This window comes from Plutella xylostella, chromosome 2, assembly GCF_932276165.1.
Source record: "Plutella xylostella chromosome 2, ilPluXylo3.1, whole genome shotgun sequence".
In the NCBI taxonomy this organism is placed as follows: domain Eukaryota; kingdom Metazoa; phylum Arthropoda; class Insecta; order Lepidoptera; family Plutellidae; genus Plutella; species Plutella xylostella.
The window spans coordinates 4,488,947-4,510,636 of NC_063982.1; the positions used below are offsets into that span (position 1 = coordinate 4,488,947).

General features: G+C 37.0%; 3 protein-coding genes and 1 non-coding gene across 4 annotated transcripts; 2 read left to right on the plus strand and 2 right to left on the minus strand.

Annotated features, from left to right (window-relative positions):
• Positions 1 to 1,331: 1,331 nt before the first annotated feature.
• Positions 1,332 to 2,137, minus strand: LOC105394513. Its single transcript, XM_011566419.3, has 2 exons — positions 1,989 to 2,137; positions 1,332 to 1,856 (listed from the first exon to the last, which is right to left on the minus strand). The coding sequence occupies exons 1-2, from the start codon at positions 2,043 to 2,045 to the stop codon at positions 1,428 to 1,430; spliced, it is 486 nt and encodes a 161-aa protein (XP_011564721.1). The 5' UTR covers positions 2,046 to 2,137; the 3' UTR covers positions 1,332 to 1,427.
• Positions 2,138 to 2,918: 781 nt separating this feature from the next.
• Positions 2,919 to 3,914, plus strand: LOC105394512. Its single transcript, XM_011566418.3, has 2 exons — positions 2,919 to 3,059; positions 3,419 to 3,914. The coding sequence occupies exons 1-2, from the start codon at positions 3,015 to 3,017 to the stop codon at positions 3,869 to 3,871; spliced, it is 498 nt and encodes a 165-aa protein (XP_011564720.1). The 5' UTR covers positions 2,919 to 3,014; the 3' UTR covers positions 3,872 to 3,914.
• Positions 3,915 to 11,098: 7,184 nt separating this feature from the next.
• On the plus strand, positions 11,099 to 11,930 carry LOC119692563. Its single transcript, XR_007266382.1, has 2 exons — positions 11,099 to 11,268; positions 11,642 to 11,930. It is a non-coding gene; the product is annotated as an uncharacterized LOC119692563 (transcript).
• Positions 11,931 to 12,006: 76 nt separating this feature from the next.
• Positions 12,007 to 21,334, minus strand: LOC105382551 (ITG-like peptide). Its single transcript, XM_038113575.2, has 6 exons — positions 21,216 to 21,334; positions 19,340 to 19,487; positions 15,632 to 15,773; positions 14,045 to 14,152; positions 13,539 to 13,675; positions 12,007 to 13,196 (listed from the first exon to the last, which is right to left on the minus strand). The coding sequence occupies exons 1-6, from the start codon at positions 21,227 to 21,229 to the stop codon at positions 13,077 to 13,079; spliced, it is 669 nt and encodes a 222-aa protein (XP_037969503.2). The 5' UTR covers positions 21,230 to 21,334; the 3' UTR covers positions 12,007 to 13,076.
• Positions 21,335 to 21,690: the final 356 nt, after the last annotated feature.

The window sequence follows — 21,690 nt, forward strand, 5'->3', positions numbered from 1 at the left end:
CCACCTAAGTACTTTGAGTGAGATACATTCAGGATTCGAACCCACATGAAAATTTATACACATAATCATGGCTAGCATTTGATGTCACCCCACATATTTTGCATAAGTACTATTATTATGGATGGTATGGATAGGATACGGATCACGAAGCTGAAGTAGAAATGGATGGCGAGAAGACGGCAGATGCACTAAGGCTGTGTCGGAGTGGTGGCCAAGGGACGAGATCGGTCGGCAGACCTACGCTCTGATGACAACATGAATTTGGCACAGGACCCTGGAAGTTGTTAAGTACATAATAATTAGCTAATATTTTTGTAATAAGTAGGTATATTTTTTGTGGTAGGTCATGAAATAAAGAATTTAACTAAACATGAATAAAAATTAAAAAGTATGGAGGAGGCATATACCCTGAACTGGGTTGACATAGTCTTTCATATATTATAAAGATATGAAAGAGTTATATGTTCACTGCTGGACTGGACATAGGACTCTCCCAAAGAGCCCCACATGAAGCTGCCATTGGCCTTCCTCTGCCAACCACTACCGGTTACATGAATAAGAATAGAATATAACTTTATTGGTCACCACAAATAGCAAAACATACAAAGAATAGTTATAAATTAGGAGCAATGATCGATAGGCGGCCTTATCTCTAAGAGCGATCTCTGCGATCTCTTACAGGCAACCTCGAGGATGTGGAAAGCCGAGGTCAGGCTTTTACAGAGCTTGGTAGAGACCTATTGTCCAGCAGGGTATGATTATTGGGGGTGGGGGATGAAGTGTCAAGACGTAGTATGGTGCATTGCCTACGTTGACTGTCTCACTCAAGTAACTTACGAGTATCTTCCACACCATGATGTAACCAGCTTGCCTCCACATCTAAAAATGACCACTTTACCTACTTATATATTATGGTATAAGATTAAAGCTTTCAGCACCATCCGAACAATTTTGACGGTGGTGTCGTTATTATGAAAGTGAAACTTTTTTGTACATTCATTCACTGTTTTTTTAGCTATTTGCTAATTGCATTTAGAATACAAGTAACTAGTGGATGACTGCACGATTGCTATTTGTTATTTTTTACTTTATGTCGTGTCGTTATATTTATGTCATGGCATTTCAGGAAAATGAAAGTTTAAATAATGTACTCTGTGGTTTATGTCCCATTCCACGGGGAAAGACATCTGACAGAACCCTTTTTACATTCGAATAAGGGTAGTTTTTGTTTGTATCAAATGTCTTTTCCCGTGTATTATAATATAGGTATAAATACCTATATTATAATACACGAATTTCAACCCACGGTATGGTATAAAGGAAACAAAAAATACAATTAAACAACAATCTTTATTCACACAATAAACCTAAACCCCTGCTACCTCAACGCGCAAACATATGTACTGTTGACCTCAAACGTTTCACTATTAAAGTAGCAAGCTAAGCAGGGCTTGGACGACCAAGACGACCAGTTGGAGAAGACCAGGTAACAGACCACCGCCAATACCGACCAAAACCTCATCAGCCAACTCTGATATGGCTCCAAGAAGCGTCGTGAGCAGCCCTGAGACGTTCGTAACAGCTTGGGGAGGTGTGTTAGGGTTGGCACCCGCCGCATATTCTGGCAGCGAACGCAAAAAGTTCACAATCGCCAAAGCCTGTGAGTATAACTTGAGCAAGGAGGTTTCCAACGCTCCTAAGTCTACAGGTATCAGGCAGCTTATAGAAGAAGGTAATGTATCGAAGATTGACAGGAGAGACAGAAGGAGGTTGTATACGTTGTTCAGCAGAGGAAGGAGGATGTTAACCAAGGGGTAGACTGCTGGCAGTTGCACGCACGTAGCTTGGACTGGTGGCTGAAAAAAAAAGAAAAAAGATTTAGTTTTTGAATGTTGGACACCATGGTTTGGTTTTTAAAAATAGAAAGGATTGTTTTGTTTTTTAATTTGAATAATATGGTTAGAATTCGTTTCGTATGTTTTACTCACCGTAAGCAAAGTGACTGCTACAACGCAAAGCAAAGCGATTCTCAACTTGCATCTCATTTTGGGATTAAATTGATATTTACCAATTAAATTTAATGTAATTCTCCTATGCTTTTGTTGGTTGTGTGAATTGTGTCCTATTTACATGAAAACATAGTTTTTTATACGTCTTCTTACATCATTGTTTTCAATGTAATGACCTAAACCTAATGTAACTTATAATCAGAGCCTTCACCTATAATTTGTCAATGTTTTGATAATAGTATGCAATTAATGTTTTCATACATATTGCTATTGTTGCATATTGATTTATGATGCGATAAAAACAGGTGCAATAGATTGCATTCCCTGGTAGCTTTAGCTTGGATTTTATAATATGGTACCGAATTAGAGCCCCGATCGGGACCAAGTTTGTTGTTTGATAAATGTTCCTGAAAGCTTTAATGTAATCTACGCCGAATGATAGGAATATGCCCGCTAGGACATTAACCAAATGAAAAAAAACTGATTTTATAAAACTCTACTTACCTAGGTATCACACGGCCATCCGACCCCAAGCCAGGCAGAGCCTGTAATATGGGTATCGGACAGCTGACATATCTCTACACATATGCATAGATAGATATAAATATCTGTCTTTAAACAAATATCTGCCCCGGCCGGGAATCGAACCCGTGACTTTCGGCAGAGAAATCAGGGTCACTAACCACTGCACCATTCGGTCATCATATTATTATGTAATGTAAACAAAATATTGCTAATTGCAACCTTGCAACCGTATACGTTTTCATGTCAATAGGTGATAATAATAATAATAATATGATAGCAATTATGATATAGATAATAAGTATGTTACCTAAATATTTAACCTATTTCATATGTGGTTTTTGTATTATATTATTGCCAACTCACTTACATAAGTTCACCATTTACGATAACAGGTGTTTTTATATAAAATAGTAAGCACAATTTTTACACAAATACATAGCAGACATTCGTATAGTTTAGTTCTTTATAAAAAAAAACAAAATGCGTGCTGTTTTCGGAACTTTCTGTCTAGCATTTATTGTTCTGGTTAGTAACCTATTTCTTTGGGATAAATCATTATGCTAGTCTATAATTCATCATATCTAATATTCGTGCCATTTGAGATTAAGACATAAATTTTTGTTTAGTAGGTAAACGGCCAGAACTTACAATCATCATCTCCAACTATCAGTCAATCGCAGCTGACTCAGATTAGAGATCTCTTTAAGCGACAAGGCCACCTATTGAGTATTTTTCCTTTTGTATAAAATTGTTACTTTGCTTTCTGTGAAATCAATAAAGTAGTATTCTATTCCATTCTCACAGCAGAATCCCTTGCCCTATGCCCTTAGTTTTTCCACTTTCTGTTTCCACTATCATTATATAACCTTACTCTTTCCTTCCAGATCCACAGCAGCGAAGCCATGATCCCTGCCTACTCCATCACCGCCATCCGTCTAGCCTTCGACGAAATCTCCACCATCTTACCTGTGGCCAACCAGCTCGCCTGCCTCCTCATCCCCTTCCTCGTCAATCTCATCAACAATCTCAACAATCTCTCTAACATCGTGCAAAACCTCACACCAGCTTTACTGCCCTACTTTGGGTGCACGTTACCTCTCCTTTACGCTACTCTGACCGATCTAGCGTCAGTATTATTCCTGTATATTAGCGTGTTGATCTCCCTGTTTAGGTCCAATGTGCTGGCTGCCCCAGGGTTGTTGCTAGGTTTAGTGTCGCAGATTCTGAACCTGGTAATAGTTCTGTTAGGAGGGTTGACTGATGGATCAGGTCTGCTGAGTGGGCTTCTGAAGCTGTTGACTAACATCGTGAAGGAGCTGGACAAGTTGTTGGTTTAAGTGTTTGTGGGTTGTTTTGGGTAGTGGTGGATCGTTAATAAAGTTTTAAGTGATATTGTTGGTTTTTGTTTTAAAAAAGACTTATGGTAGTGTCATGTTAATTTGTTATCTAACAAGCGTGAACCTGGAATCCTTATTTTAAATCCGATCAATTTTAAAAGGTAGCAATATTTTAAAATAATAATTATAATAATTAACGATAAACTATAGGGGTAGTTTTTGTATGCTTACATATATTTATGTAATAAAAAACTTTATTTACTGGCGATCAGGTAACGATATCCCGAAATAAATGTGCGACGCCAATAAGGTACGACACAACCCCACGATCATAAAATTAGATTATAATGAAGTGACATCACAAAATAAAACAGGAATTTTAATTTAATTCCTTGTAGAAAAATTAAACCTCTTACTATATGCAAACGAAACCAAAATCCCGTAGTAAATTTTGCTACGACTTCGTAGCGCTCGCCCGTTGAATTCTTTTGTATCGGGAGAGTCCATGCTGGCCCGGAGCCTACATTCTATCTTATTGACGCCGTCTGAAATATTGAAGTACATAATAATATGACAGAAATTAGACATGACAGCGTATTAGAATAATTACCAGCAAAAAAGATAAAATATTGTGTTAAATTTTTTTTTTTTTTTTTTTTGGTTATTTGGTGTCATCATTTTGTTGTGGGAACTTTTTTATTGCTCGAGAGCGTACTTACAAGCGACATACTATTATTACCTAAAATCCTATATCAATTACCTTATCTTACTCGTGATTCGTGTTCAATCAAAGATTTACTTCGTTCTTATCTCAAAGAAATGGGAATTAACCAATCGAGTTAAATCTCAGTATTTAACATTGTTATTTGCCAAATGTCACGTATTTTGACAGTAGATGTTATAAGCGTAGGTTACGGAATAATTATAATATTATTATTTTGTAATTTATTTATTTCTTTTTAATGTTTGAAAGTGTTGGAAATGATGTGAACAATATTTGAGATGTCTAAAACTGTGTTGTTATTTGTGCTCAGTGGAGTTTTGATGGTAAGTAGTTATTGCTTATTTACTTAGATTAACAATATACGAGGAAAACTAGATGGAGTGTCAGTGCAAAAATAAAAGTCTCGACAAATAACACCACACCTCTACCACGAAGATCTTATTTTTTACATCTTTCAGCTAGAATATTAAATTGGTGACCTTATTTATTAGTACAATGGTTGTCATTAGGTTAACGATAAACATTTCTTTGTACATGTGACACGTACACATCTTGTTCGTATATTGTTAATCTAAGCTTATTTATTTTATTTTATTAGGCATGGTTAGCATGTGTACAGTCAGCAAAAGAAATATGTATGCCAAACCAGTGCAAACACTTTAATTGCTAAAATACTGATAAGGTGACATGAAAAATGCCTGACATAATATAATCATAGTTTTCAAGAAACGACAAAATATTATTATTATTAGATTCATTCATCTCCCACCACTGTGGTCCACTGGGGGCTGGTGGGGTCAAATTATGTCGATGTTCATTCTGAATTAGGGCTATTGTCTTTATTATTAGGACTTGGTGTCCTGACTTTTAATTTATTATGCAGAGTTTTTTTTTAAACAAAAGTCAAGTTTTTGTTGCTCCCTGTTTAGCGATACCAAAATGATAATTTATAAAAACTATCAATACAATATTATGCCATATTTACAAAATGTATACTGAAATACTTTTTCCTACGACATCGATAGGCATTTTCTGTAAAACTCGACTCGAATAAAAGCCTTTTTGATTTATTTTATTATGTCAATCACAATAAAATGCTATACAGTGAGGGTTAGGCATCACTTTTAATCAAAATGAAGGTAAATAACCTATAAGACGACATCCCTATGCTAATATCGTCCTAAAAGATTGTTGTGGCCTTAAATGGGTTTCCCGAGGAAAAGCGTATCTCCCAACTTTTGTGGTAGCTAAACCACGGTTATGATTAAAAGAAGACCCACAGATTAAATAGTTTTTTATTTGCTCAAATCTTCGTTATCTCATTGATGTGGTTTACTTGCATTCATTTCCAAAATACGCCATCTTGAGAAATATAAATACCTACGGTAAAACTATAAAGTCCTGAGAACGGAAGTGGATTCTAACTAATTATTACAGACCGTATTTAATCGAAGTATTTATGTTTATTAAAGGATAAATCCGTTAAAAAGCCTTAAACAAACGGTATTTTATTTTTAAAATGAATGTAAATGTAAGAAAATAACTGATATAAAATTTTATAAGTGCGATTTTGCAAAGACTTGCAAAATCGCACTCTTCATTGTCATGACTTTATAGTTGGACTGTACCTACGCATCGAATTGTAGGTATAGTTTAAATAAAATAACGTAAGAAACCTAACCTATGGGAACCTATATACAAAGCGAAGCACGTGGGCAGCTAGCGATATTCTTATGAACTAGACATAATACAGCATTAGCTATTTTTTTATACAGTTACGTGCAATAAAAAAAATCTACCTTCTATTGATGGCTATATTATTACTTGTCACTGGAACGGTTTTCATTGCTCGTGAGTGTAAAAGACGATCAAACACAAAGGAATTATTTATTTCTGAATATATTTTAAGTACTTTTACATAGGTCATAATAATAATCAAGCCAAGCAAAACGTTGTGAAAAACTTTCCCAGCCCTATTTATATAGATCTCTGTCCTTCGCCCAATTGTATCTTCAAACTAGTTAGGTACGTAACATTGATCGATAGATTTATTGATCTTAGTAAACAAATCCTCTTTTTTTTTTCCAGATATCATCCCATCCACTGCAGCAGTCACTTCAGTCTTGTCCTATTCATGGAAATAAGGCTCTACAAAATGCACTGCTCTCCGCTCTTCCCATGGAAATTCCTTTCAACTTTAACCCTCAACAGCTACTTCAGCAGGCACCCCAGCAGTATGCTCCTCAGCAGCCAGTAGCTTGTCAAAACTGTCAAAACAGTAACTGTCAAAACAATAACTGTCAAAATCCCATACCCAATGAGGTCAGTCAAAGTATTGTTAGCAGAGTACTCTCCAACCCGGCGATTCAAGCAATAGTGAACCAAAATTCAAAGCCACCAAATCCTAACACTCAAGTGGTCAATAACTATTTCATAATACCACCGGAGCTTCTGCTAAATGAGACGAAGAATATAGCATTGAAGCCTAGAACGCCTTCTTGTAATGCTGTTGATACACCGTATATGCCTTATTCACCCTGTAGACCTCAATGTAATGAACGCCCACTAGATAGATGCCATCAATGTCTGCCAAGGCAAAACGACAGATGCATGCCATGCAGAAGACCTGAGCCACCTAGAAATGTAGATAGTCGATGTAGATTATCTCCAAAAACTAGCTGTGATGATAGACCTAGAGTTATTGACGACCAAAAAGCCAAATGTGAAAACACTGATAAATGCAAAGTCACAGAAGAAGATATTAACCCCTGCGGAGATTTCGAGTATGAAGAAGATAACAGACCACAAATTAAAAGAAGTGGTGTGAAAGAAACAGTCAAAGAAAACAATACGGATGGTAAAAAAAAGTCTAAAACCCAGCAAGAATTACGAAATAGTATTCGTGAGATGTTACGAAATGAGGAAATGATATACAGGCAGCGAGAACAAGAACATTTAAGAAGGCAGAATCAAAAACCAAGGGCCGAAACAAATGTTAAAGGACATAATAATCAACCGACTACTACCATAAAACCTGTAAAAAAACCGAAAGAAAGTACCAAACGCCCGAGCACTAGTACGACTGAACGAAAACAACAAGAGGTTCCCAATAAATCATTGCCAAAAAACAATACAAATAATACAAGGAAGAACGGCACAGACGCTCACGGTCAAATGAACAAAGGAAATAGAATGTCACATGGTCCAAACGATGATGCAATTATCCTCGACATGAAAAAGAAATACCCAGAAATGTCAGAAGCTGTTATTAGAGACCTACTTGGTAATGTGAAGAAACAGTACAGACACCAGCAGAGTCCATATCCAATGGGCCAATATTACTACCCTGGCTACCCACCACCTCACTATAATAACTACAATCAAGGATATCCAACGCACTGGTATCCCCATCACATGCCTCATCCAAATGCTAATCAAATGAGACCCAATCAAAATGGAGCCCAACGAAATGGAGTAAGTAGTAATGCAAATTCGAATAAACAAAATACAACAACAACTTCTACCACGCCAAATATAAATAAAAAGAACCAAATTGAATCAAACAATCAGGTCAACAGTTCAAATACATTTGAAATAAATAATACAACAAATAAAACTACGACTATTGTAATGCCCGTAACTGAAACAGTGAATGATGTAACTGAAGCAACTCCTGTCGAAAATGTTTCTGAAGAACCAAAAGTAGAAGAAATGAATGCTTCTTTTGTAAGAAATGGATATTTACATGGTGGACTACGAGCATTAGGAACTGAAGATGAAATACCTAATCTTATTGGAAATGGTATTGTAGACGATTATTTTCCAGATTTTAAGAAAGACAATTTAGCATACTCCTTTGGAGATTACGCAAGTGATATGTATGCTGATTACTATGACGATGACATTCAAAGGAACGAACGGACTATAACACCAGATAACTACCAGGCTAGGAATAGTAAAAACCATAATAAGTTATCAAGGAAAGAGTTCTTAAGAAGACAAAATAGACGCAGAATGAATGCAAGGAAACGAATCAACAAAGAAGATTTTCTGCTAAATGAAGAAAACTTTGAACGCGAACAAAAACTACCTGAACACTTAGAGAACAAAAGCAAAGAAATAGTTTACAAAACACCTCCCGGTCTAGAGAATCCAGATTTCCAAACATCAAAACTAAACAGAGAATACTTTGATCCATATTCCTCGAAAAACAACAAGGAGTTCGATTACCCAGTCTTCAAAGCAGAATACGTTTCAAACGATGAAAATGAAATAACCACTACAGAGAATGCTGCGGTTAAATCTTCAACATATTCTTTCGCTAAAACACCGTATTACTATTCCAGCACTCCAGGCAATACCGGTCGATTGGCCACTCCTAAAGACATAGAAACATTTTTCGCCAATTCTAAGATGATCAAATACGGTCATGGTAACTACGATAGTGATGAACTAACAACCACCATGGCTTCTCCGAAAACAACAGTGAATATGGAAGAAATTGTTGGTAAGCCCAATGAATATGCCATTGACGGTGATAAAACTGTTGTGTTAGCTAAGTCATTAGGTTATCCAGACGATTATGAGTGGTGAATATACGTAAGGAATGAAGAAAGGTACATCAAGATACTTAACCTAACGTAAAATTTAATATTTGCATACTTTTTCTTGCTTCAAATTAATGTTTTAATCGTCATCATTATATCTTTCAATTTGTTAAAATGTAATTCTCATTTATTTAATAAATCTGTTTATTTAATGTTTTACTTACCTACGTTTTATTTCTGTTTGTCCATGTTCCCCTAATTCCAGTTAAGCCAACCGCTAATAGCAATAGCTCCCGTTTAAATTGGAGCATCAAGCCTGGATGTCGTAAAACATGCAATAGGCTCTCAGGCTCTCACCTGATGACTTGTGACATTAATAAAGTCGGGAAAACTCTTCAAACCTTAGGCGGACCCTAGACCGACAATAATATAGTGCAATAAGATTGAGTTGTGTTTTGAATCCAAATGACATTTGCGCAATCTTCAATATTAACAATTTTCAATATTGCGCAATATAATTGATCGTTTAAAGGGCGCCTTATGCCTGCTTTATTAGTATTATGGCTAGAGGACATCTCATATAAGATCATTGCCACTACTACTGAAGGAAATCCCACAATACGTCTCGTCTCACCACACACAATATTTTCACAAGATATTATTGTTATGTCAATAGACAAACTCGGATCTTCGCAAGGTCATTGGACTTGACATGGCAAAATGTTGTGCCTTCTACACATGTTAAATACATAATAACATTCAGTACCTATTAGCTAGTTACTTTAATAAAATTATCATCATCATCAGCCCGTTGCTTTACTTGAAGTCTGATGGTGTAAAACTGACAGTTCGTTAGTTAAAGGTTTCGTAAGTATCATCATCACGACCCATCACGCCCCACTGCTGTGTCACGGGTCTCCTTCCAATGAAGGAAGGGTTTAGGCCTAGTCCACCACGCAGGTCTAGTGCGGGTTGGTGGACCCCAACACAAGCAAGCTTGTCCTGCTGCTTGTGTTCGTAAGTGTCATCATCTTATTTACTGTAATTTTTTACTATTTCAGTTTTATATTCATTAACTTGACCTAAGTAGGTACCTTTATACTTATTCTGTAAAGTCAATACTACTAATACTCAATCAATGAAATCAATAACCACACATTATTTAAATCAAGGTTGTTTGTGGATGTCTTTAAATACCTGAATCATAAATTAAACTTCTCATGTTTAAGGTTTTTCTAACTCAAGGGGATTCCCTAAAACTCACAATGTAGGTACTTGCAATGGTCTAGTTAGCACATTATATACCTACGTAATGTCGATTTGTTTGCATATAGGTGTTAATGCAAATATCTCAATAAATCGACTAGGTACACAAGTAAATAAAAGGGGGTTAGCCCCCTTATTCATAAAAAAGTTACTGGACGGATTAGCTATTGAACTGTTTTGTCACTCTCTGTCAAAGAACAAATTGTTCTCTGTCAGAGAGGGACAGACAGTTCAATAGTTAATCCGTTCAGTAACTTTTTTATGAATAAGGGGGTAAGTATCTACTATGAATACCTATTGATCTATATAATACTTATAAAATATGTTGTCCTGAATGACTGAAATTAACACACAACTACTTGGTCTTGGAAATCCAAAATTGACTAATAAATTCCTTGCTAGGTTTAGGGGTCTAAATTAAAAGAATTTCTCATAATTCACCTTCTGATGGCGTAATAAGGGAGTCCAAAGTATAATCGGGTTTGTTTTATGGGAAAAAGTGATTAATTCTGAGGGGATGACTCTCCTGTTCATATATCCCTGATTTCAGCCTCCTAGATCCCGTGTAAATCGAAGCAGCAAGCCTGGACGTTGTAAAAGCTGAGATAGGCACTCTGTCTAACGCACTGAACGTTTTTTCCACCAACGAAGTAGTGTGAACTGTACTAACTAACCGGGTAATACCTCACATATACAAACAGAGCATTTGTCACACCCATGTGAAATATAAACGAGTACATAACCGCTTTTTTATTTAATATTCAACAAGTCTCACCTGAGAACAGTTCTACAGTTCTGTGATAGAAATGATTGCCCAAAAGTTCGTTTTGTGTGTAGTTGCTTTGCTGGTTTTGGTTCAGGTGTGTGTTGAAATTAAGTTTATAATACTTACAGTGTTGAAAAAGTGGTGCTCTTAGATATTATTAAGCCGAGAGGGCGTGACTTCAGAGCTCATTCTGAACAACTATTAATATATCAATTTGTAAATTATTTAAAGAAAACCTACTCGGTTTTCCAAAGTCATAGAATAAAAGCGGTTCAGAATGTTTTCTTTCTTTCTTTAATTCGTAAAAACCACTGAAAAATGACAGCTAAAAAACTTTACTGTGTTAACAACCCAACTATGAAATAATGTTTCTTCAGCCACACGTAACTTAGCCAGCCAGCACTATTCTTGAAAGCTATAACCTCCTTTTGTCGACAAAAACTAATTCCATTTTTGAATCTTTCCAGAGTGTTACCAGCCATTTCGGCTATGGCGGTTATGGCGGGGGCTTCGGCGGCGGTCTCGACGGAGGCGCCATCATTATAGGTGGGTACAAGAGGTTCGGCTATGGAGGGGGTTTCTACCAGCGACCGTATGCTCCCTACGCGCCACAGTTCTTCTACCCCCGGCCCCCACCCCCGCCGTTTCCATACCCGTATTACGGTTGAGAAGACAAAATAAAAATGGCGAACGTAAAAATGACAGATTTTTTGACGGCACGGATTTTTTGTGAATAAATTTTTGAGTTGTTTTTTACTTGTGTGGTTTTTATTGTGGATTGAGGAAGTTTTTAGGGTGTTAAGGAGGTAGGTAAATAACGGGATTGCTGACATAATTTATATAATTTAACACATAATATTTATTAATACACTTGATACAACATAGTCTTATAGTCAAACTAACAACATTTATATGGTTTAATAATTATCAATAGACATTTTGCGACTATGTCTATGTGACTAAAAAGCATTTTTTTTTATTTAGGCCTCAGTGCTATTTTTTAAGGAAAAATATATTGGAAATTGTTTTTTTTTTTCAACAGGAAACTGGAATAGAATCTGTATGTCAGAAAATAGGTAGAATCACAGGCTTCTTAGAATAATAATATAAAATAGTGTCTAGATGATATGTTTGAAACATTTTTTTAATCTAATTTTAAAATTATGCTGATATGTTTCAAGCACCTAGCACACTTTTGACGTTATCAAAGTTTGCTCAAGGACTGACAAGAAAAAATCTGTTACGCTTATAACTAGAAATAACTTATTAACTAGGTGTGATATGTTATTTTTATGTTTAGTATAACACCAAATAGTATAATATTACTAAATGCCTCAGCCAGCAGGATATGTATTAGTTTCAATATTTGAAGACTTAATTTATGTTACATTTATCATCTCTAATTACAATTTAATTGCAATTATTATTAATATTATGGAATGATAATTTTAAAATTCTAATTTTTAACATTCATAAGAGTAATATTCAATAGAACATTTATAATAATATGATTAACATTAAATCTAACATCTACTTAATAAAAAATATATTTAATAAAATCAAATAAACATTATCGATTTGACTATAGAATATTTTTTGCCATTTTTTTAAACCATTAATTATTTTAAAAGAAAAATTTAATAAATGCAAAATCGGTAGCCGTTTTTCGGGAGCTGAATCGTTTTTTATTACACAAAAATCACGTCCTTTCAACAAGAGTGACGTAAACACAAAAACAAACATTTCATAACTGACAAAAGCAATTCAAATTTTATTCCAAAACAAAACCTCCAGCCATAAAATCTGCAATGAAACCGAAAAAACCCCAAGACAGTTCGAAACGTCACTTTGACATTTCGCATAAAAAAAACAAAAACGGAATTCCTACTCTGTGTTGAGGATTTAATGCATGTGGTACGCCGCGATCCTCTTCTCTCCAGCCGTGTGTTGGACAAACTCGCGGACCTGGTCCGTGGCTACTGGTCCGATGCACACCAGAGGCTCCTTGAAGTATCCACAGGTCTGGTGACAAGGATATAGACACTTGAGCATAGAAACTGACAGAAGTCCTCTACCAGGCAACCTCAGACGGGATAAAAAAGCACATATTATAGCTCCCTCAAATCTAAAACATTGTACCTAACAGACAGTAAGTAGAAGAAGTACAGAAGCCGGTAGTGGCTGGATGTAGAAAGCCGAGGATTGAGTGTTGTGGCGTTGCTTTTAAGAGGCCTTTGTTTAGTACATTATGACATATGAAATGATAAACATACAGGAAACAAGAAATACAAAAGAAAAAGTAACATAAAACATCTTGCCGTCCAGAGCAAAAGGTCCCCACTCAGCATGTGCACATTCACATACCTTCCTGGCCTTCTGCCGGTGGCGGCGCTGCATGATGCAGCACAGGCCGCGGGTGATGTCGCACTCGCTGGACACGGCGCACTCGTCGTTGTACTGCTTGTGACCAGAGGTGGGAGGGCGGCAGACGTGCATCTCACCTAGGGAGAGGAGATTGTCATTATGTGGGCCTGATAATATTTTTTTTACTTTTGTTTCGATAGTATATTTTTTGAGAAAAGTTATTCAGTTTGACCAGTATTATATCATGTTTTGTAAAGACGTAAAACAATAGTTTCACACCATTTCTTTTTGTAACGACCAGCCATTAAGGGGAAGATGCTGAAGTGACAAACTTATACTAATAGGTAGCTGGTAGTTGCTTGACGAGATAGACTGATGAAAAAGGCTTATGGACAGATTTAGCTGGCCACACCACAGGAATCGGAAGGGCTAAGAAAAGCATTTACATCCGTGAAAAATTAGGTACTTAATTACGATAATAATGAATATAAAGATGTATGTCGTACCTGGCACTACCTCCTCGCAAACCAACCCCGCATCGCACTGGTTCTCCCGATTGCAGATCTCCCCGAGCTTCCTCCCGGCGAACGCGGGCAGGCAGCGACCTCCGTCCTCTGTGGAGCAAAAAATATATATTTATGTACTAATCTAGTTGACCTACAATTAAGATAGGGATCGATAGGCATAAAAACCAAAAATTGGCATTTTTGTGCATACGCCTCTTTGGCACGAAGGCCATAATATTTTCGCAAGTAGGTACTGCCCAAATAAAAAAGTATACGTGGCGTAAGGATGATTTGAAAATTATAGGAAAGTACTTACAAAGATTATTTCTGTCACCTTTGCGCAAAATATTATTAAGATCCAAACTGCCTTCCTATATTTTCTACTGAAATGTATAAATTGAACAAACACACTTTTGACATACGACGGGCAATTTCGTAAGGATCAAAAGGGGTTCAACAATTCCGAGAAATAAATCATACATCGGGGAATACAAACAAAGTTTAACGACGAAAGTATATTTATTCACTCTTTTGGGCCTTCCAAGAATTTGCTAACATCGAAAATGCCATACATAACAAGCCTAAACAAATTATTGCCCTCATGAGAATAGTCAAGTACAGTGAACTGGAAAAGTGGTTATACTTAGGTACCTACAGATATCATATTTTCGAAACGAAGGTACCACTACAAGGTAATACATACTATCAGATTGGGTTACAGGGCGGTAGGATTTGGATCAGCATTTTGTAGGCTGCATCAAAGGAGCCTCCCCGAGTGATGTATCAACTGTCCCTCATATAGGTACTTACGGCAGTTTTGGCCACTATCGATTCCACCTTTACTTAGATTTATGAAAATACCTGACTACTGAGCCGATGGTCCCGGGTTCGATTCCCGGCTGGGGCAGATATTTGTTTAAACACAGATATTTGTTCTCGGGTCTTGGATGTGCCCGTAAAATGGCAATAGGCCCGCCCCCTATTACATTGGGACTAACATAACACTCTGGCGAAAAGTGGGTGCAGCAATGCACCTCTGCCTACCCCGCAAGGGAGTACATTAGTACAAGGCGTGAGTGCGTGTTTTTTTTGTTTTTTTTTATCTAAGTAAAGGTGAAATCGATAGTGTATTTTGTTAGAAACGAATACTGAGTGTGTCTGTCGCACATTCCCAATATTGACGGAGTGAGATGGGTCTTTGTTAGGACCACAGTTATAAATTACGTAGACCAATAGCAATACAGCAAAAAAACAGTACCTACTTGTCTCTTCCATCCAAAGGTTGCCTGCTAGAGATTGCTTTAAGCAATAAGACCGCCTTTTTGTACTATTTTATATATAAGTTGTGTTATTGTAATGTTTTTTTTTGTGCAAAATAAAGAGTATTCTATTCTATTCTATTCTTACTCGTTCGTTAAAAAAAATCGACTATGGTCAACACTACATACAAGAACCGAACTTTAAACTCCGACAATAATACAATACAAACAAACAAAGTTTGGGGACTTGCGGTCCACAGCGTCAAAACGGCACCAACTCACCATGCTAAGGACAATAAGGCCAATAAGGCTTACACCCTACCCTTACCAGTATTCAAGCACACGAATCCATTGCAGCAGTCTCCATTGATCACGCAAGGGGAGCTGTAGCACTGGGCCGCCTCCTCGATGACGTCATCCAGCCGGTTCCCGGTGCCTTCTAGAGCTTCAGCGTAGACTTCCTCTGGCTCCTGGAAGGGTTAAAGGGGTTGTAGAAAGGGGAAAGATAATTTGAAAGTCAGTACCAGTTTGGTATTGAACCTGCAGCCGCTGCACGGATTCGTTATAATAATATGTCGATAAAATTGTTTAATGCTCAGTGCCATGTTTATGGCTAACCGCGATATAGTCACGTTTATCTTTGTCGAACGAACCCGTCTGGGTCCGCTTTGCAATTCAGTAGTTTTTCCGCCCTAGACGAAAGCGAAAATGAGAGAAATTATTTGGTTGACTTTTCTCCATTAGATCGTAACCAGGGAAAGGTTGATCAATTATACGTCATCTCCATATTAAATTCTTGACAGATGTGTCAAAAGTCAAGCAATAATCCCTGGTTATGCTCTAACCCACTATGGCGAAATTGGCACTTAGTCACTTCTTACGGCAAAACTAACAGGATGATTAAGTTTAAATCTGGCTTTTGAGTCACCTCTGTCACTACACCTTTGGGGATTAAAGTTGGCAACTTATCAGCATAATGTAAATTGTATCAAAACCATAAAGTGTGTCAATCAAACATCACTTTACCATTTGGTAGTAAATTTAATGAAACAATTGCGAATCAAAACCCACATTATTAAAACCATAGCTACCCTAACTACCCTCCTTTAATCCCTTTCGAAACCAAATTGACGGTCGAATGGCGTAGTGGTTAGTGGCCCTGACTGCTATGCCGAAGGTCCCGAGTTCGATTCCCGGCTGGGGCAGATATTTGTTTAAAGACGGATATTTGTACTCGGGTCGGGGTGTTGATATTTATATTTAGTATCTATCGATCTATGTATTTGTGTAGATATATCAGCTGTCCGACACCCATAACACAGGTTCTGCCTAGCTTGGGGTCGGATGGCCGTGTGTGAGATGTTCCTACATATTTATTTAAATTTGGTAGCTGATTTCATAAAGGAAAAGAGAAAGCCGATTTGAAATAGGTTTCTTTAAGATACTAGAAAGAAAATCTCATTTATTTTCGCTCTTTACTTAGCCCCGTATAAGTATTGTTCCTAAGAGAATGTAAGAATACGAATTATTCATTAACCTAGACCTTCGTAGGAGCAAAAAAATCTCGGCAATTTCGTACCCAACTCGCTGAAAAGGTCCCAAAGGGTGGATTATCTCTGACTCAAAGCACTTCGTTAATTTAAGGACATACCGAGAGGTTTATTCTTAGGGGCCTCCAAAGGGAATAGCCTCAAAAAGGTTGAATATGAGGAAGATCTTTTTATTTCATCATACGTTTTTTTAAGGTTACATTATTATTGAGATTTGGGGTTTCGTTTGTGAGTGTGTAAGTATTACAACGACTGTGGCTTGATTGCCTGAAAGACAATACGAGAGAGTGTGGAGTGAATGAGGATAAGGTAAAATGGCGTGACATGACGAACAAAGCCGACCCTAAATAATGACAAGGCAAGGAAGAAGAAGAAGAAGTATTTCGACGACTATAGAAAATTAAGGAGGAAGGCCGAAGATACAAGATGGCTCCCATTTATGGAGACAAATAAAGGTAAGCGTCCATCTTTCGACATCGTACGCAACGGACGCATCGCATTCAGTATTCTTTGTATAAAAATACACACAAGTGCGTCCACTTCATCGGCACTGCCGATGCCGTTTCTCCATACATTTATGAAAATCCGTTTGATCCGATACGTACGATACCGATAGATGAACGCTTACCTTTAAGGTGATATTTTAGTTGATAAATGTTGGTGATAAACACTAGAGCTGGATTTTTCACCGTGGAGTAAGAAATAGCCAGTGAATATAAATTGAATCTGAAATTATCTTTCAAAATCTGAAATTTGATTAGTCAAACCCAGTCAGGGTCCCAACGTAATGAGTTTATCATTCTATCTACATGTTATTATAACTTATAGCTCCATTGACGTCACGTCACACCTACGCAATTTTATCCTGTGACGTGGAAGGTATCTGCGCAATTTAATTTGTGCAGCCCACGCCAAATGGTTATTCTGCTGTAGAATTGAACTTAATTAAAAACATATATTTTACACGATTTTAACGGCGAGCTTATTGAGCTTTAGCTCCAATTTCTTCATATTCGGTTAGATCGTAACCAGGGAAAGGTTGATCAATAAAATTATACGTCATCTCCATATCAAATTCTTGACATCTGTCCAAAGTCAGGCAATGATCCCTGGTTATGCTCTAACCCACTATGGCAAAATTGGCACGTAAGCAAAAACATACATTTTGACACTGTAAACGTGAAACCCTTTGTTCGAAATTCGGGCTTCGGCTATAAGTAAGATGATTGGCTAATTAAATCCTAATTCTATTGTATGTGTGGAATAAACTTTAAGTAATATAACAAAAACTTACGAGTATTTATAAAAAATGTGCCTATATATATTTACAGGTTCCACTCTTCTGTTGCAATCTTAATTTCCAATTAGGAAAGTACATGGTAAAATTAAAACAATGCGTTTTTACTATTTTTCTACAAATTTTCAGTAAGTACCCAATTTACCCCGTAGGGCTTAAGACTATGAGGCATTGCACCTTTTTATACCCTACCCTGCTCCCGCGAGCTTTGCTTCCCCTTAAAAGTTTTCCGTGGGAATTCCGGGATAAAAAGTAGCCTTCTTTCTGAGGGTCTATACCATATGTATACCAAATTTCATTCAAATCCGTTCAGTAGTTTTGGCGTGAAAGAGTAACAGACAGACAGACAAAGTTACTTTCGCATTTATAATATTAATTATTAATAGTCAGGATATAAGGGGTAGAATTCAGTTAATATCAATATATTATTTATAATCCGTAAACCTAGCTCGTGAAACTTTTAACCCTTCACTGGCAGTGAAAAAAAAAACAGTCTATTTTCGTATACCACGTCTATCGATTTTCTGTAAGGTAAGGCAGAGTTCACTGCATCATTGCCTAGTGACCTTTAATGATTCTTTCTGCGTAGATGGTAAAAAGTCACTTAACAATATTGTATGGTTAAATTAATAAAAGTAGATTATACCATAATAACTCTAGCTGACTTGGGGTGAAAATAGATGATTAAATCTCCATTATTGGATTAAAAAGGCGTTGTTAATAAATTTTCCTAAATGCTTGATAAATACTTGCATTATCATTCTTATGACTACCATTAGATATTTCGTAGTAGAAACCACCGTTTTAGTGCTATCAGCCGATAAAAATCTCTTGATTCCGTGAATGTGGAATAAGGATGTAAGGTTCCATAAAAACTTATCGAAGTTATAAAGGTGAAACCAGCTAGACCTAGTAGGTAAATTTTATTGCATTCAAATTGCTCCATCCATTTTCTGAGATCACAAAAAGATAGAAGTAGAGATTGCTTCAAATATTAAGGCCGCCTTCCCGCTGTTCTGTAATTCTAAAAGTACCAGGAGACCATAACTACTAAAGAGCTCACCTGTACGTACGCGTAATGCCTATACGGGCCGCGTCCGTAGCCAGATTCGTCAGCATGCCTGAGCTACAACTCAGTTGTACTGTCTTTCTAAAGGTACCAGGAGAGCATAGCAATCAAAGAGCTCACCTGTCCGTACGCGTAATGCCTATACGGGCCGCGTCCGTAGCCGAGGTTCGTCAGCATATCCGAGCTGAAGCGGTTGAACAGCCCGCCCCAAGAATGTGCCCCGGCCAGGCAGGTGGCCAGGACTAGGATCGACAGCGCCATGGAGTTTCTGCGGAAAGAGGTTGGCTGTGAGTCGCGAGCTGGCTGAGGGGAGAGAAAAAAGTTGAGGACCACAGATAAGGTTGGGCGGGAGAACTCAGAAGAAGGAAATATGATAAAAGAGGTTAGTTGTGAGTTGTGAGCTGGCTGTTTGGTAGTGCGTCATTGCCGGATATGGTAAAGAGGGAAAAGTTGATGACTATAGATAAGGGTGTGCACTTTCGGAGGTAAAACTCAGAAGAAGAAAGTACGATGGAATGCTTAGTTTGTTCTCTATTGTTGACGGAGCAATAAATATTAAATTGGTACATGGTTGGATAAAGGGCTAATCCTGAATCCCTAATGTACAAAATGTTGTTGGTACATTTGAGATAATATCTCTTATGGAAAACGGTAAGCAATCAACAAAAGAGGATTATCTCTTTGATCCTGATCCACAGGTATTTAAAATACATTGTTAATTATTTTCCCTTTTCAAAACTGTTCAATGCCAGTACGTAAAATGTTTTTCTTTTGTTCCTCCCAAAATGTAAATGATTGTTTTTATTTCATTCGTCATTTGTTATCATTCCATCGCACCGTTGTTTTATCCCAGTGTCGACCTCTTTCAGCCAAATACCCTTGACCTCTTTAGAGGGTCTGTCAAATATCCTTCACTAAATAGGTCAAGTTTACTTTGCCTGTCAGTGGACAAAGGGGGCTTATTTATGACATTTATTGCACCCTGTAGATCCTACATTTATTTTCAGTCGACATTAATTACAATGTTAGAGTATAGTTTTAATTTAATTTTAATTATACTCTTAAATTATTTAGGTGATTGGCGTTTAAGGAAATGCAAAGAATTTGGTGCATGAAACGAGCTTTCCCTAGTGACGTATCAACATTACCTCATAAAGGAACAGCGCATGACACACCTTAGGCAGTCACCTACTGACAGCAATAATCCTTTCATCATGGTGACAAACCCTATCCAGCATTTGTCACAGTTGAATGAGTAGGGCCGGGTGCCGTTTTGTGATGCTGACTGGGAGGCCTAAGTATTTTTGAGTTTTTATTCTTATGTGAGTTAAATTTTTCCTGTCCCTCCCTGGTTAGGTAAAAATAATTCACTGTGACTATGGATTAAAATTCATCAATGTATCTAATTTAAAATATCACCGACACAATATTTTCAATAAGTACAAAAATATTTTTCTTGAATAAATATATAGCTCTAAATTATATTCTTAGTATTCCGTAACTTAAAACCGCTAAAAAGTTCCGTCACTTTAGTTATAACCTTATTAATTAAGCACAGACTCTAACTTGCTCTACATTCGATTAAGTACTCCCTAAAAGTCCAATTTTTTTTTTATGTTTAAACATAAAAATGAGAAGTGGGTTGACAAAAATAAAGCCTCTAAAAGTTTATGCAAGATTGAGATAGGATTACTGAAAGATGGCTACTCCATTCACAAAAAAAAACTGTACATACCTACGCAAAGCCAATATGTGAATGGACTACGTACTAAGCTCAATTTGCATGTGTAACTATTTTTCAGCGAACTTACGCAACTTACTATCGAACACTCAAATACAATTACTCATTTTTTACAAAATTCGAACGCGCCAAGTTTTTCTTTTTCTTTTTACCACCTCAAACAGCCAGCCACATCACGCAAAAACAAAAGAGGCCGGCACGAAAGAGTCCAAACTCAAAAGCTCAATGGAAGAATAAGGTAGCATGCTCACTTACCGTTTATAGAACATTGTTCTGAGGCGCCACCGACCGGCTTGGCTGTTTCACTGTGACTGCCAGAACTGCGATCTATAAAATCTTTCCTTACTCTGCGCATGTGTGGAATTGCTTTAGGAAAAGGTCGCAAGGGGTCGGAAAAGGTTGTGCGATTTTTCCTGGTTAAGCTTAATTTGTTCAGGAAGGTCCCGGGCTCGAGTTCCGGCCGGGGTACTTATACATTTTTGGAGATAAAATTACATTCTTATCGGGACCAATCCCGCTTGATGGTGGATATTCAAAAATGCAATCCTGAAAGTGTATGCGTGCAATATTTTAAAAGCATATTGTAATTTTTCACTGTTATTTTTTCTGTATTTGTATAGTAATTTCAGCTTCAATAGCTAGCAATACTTGCCTTTATTGTATGAACAGTATGAACTTACCTTTAGTTTTTGGACGCCTAAAACATACTTACTAATTTCGTTCACCAGAA

What these genes read in the sequence shown, in the direction of transcription:
- LOC105394513 (XM_011566419.3), bottom strand. Translation starts at nt 2,045, where the DNA reads ATGAGATGCAAGTTGAGAATCGCTTTGCTTTGCGTTGTAGCAGTCACT. An exon ending in TAGCAGTCACTTTGCTTACG is followed by an intron (nt 1,857 to 1,988) that starts GTGAGTAAAACA and finishes TTTTTTTTTCAG; the next exon opens with CCACCAGTCCAAGCTACGTG.
- LOC105394512 (XM_011566418.3), top strand. Translation starts at nt 3,015, where the DNA reads ATGCGTGCTGTTTTCGGAACTTTCTGTCTAGCATTTATTGTTCTG. An exon ending in GTCTAGCATTTATTGTTCTG is followed by an intron (nt 3,060 to 3,418) that starts GTTAGTAACCTA and finishes CTTTCCTTCCAG; the next exon opens with ATCCACAGCAGCGAAGCCAT.
- LOC105382551 (XM_038113575.2), bottom strand. An exon ending in ATTCGTGTGCTTGAATACTG is followed by an intron (nt 14,153 to 15,631) that starts GTAAGGGTAGGG and finishes TTTGCTCCACAG; the next exon opens with AGGACGGAGGTCGCTGCCTG. An exon ending in TTGCGAGGAGGTAGTGCCAG is followed by an intron (nt 13,676 to 14,044) that starts GTACGACATACA and finishes TCCTCTCCCTAG; the next exon opens with GTGAGATGCACGTCTGCCGC.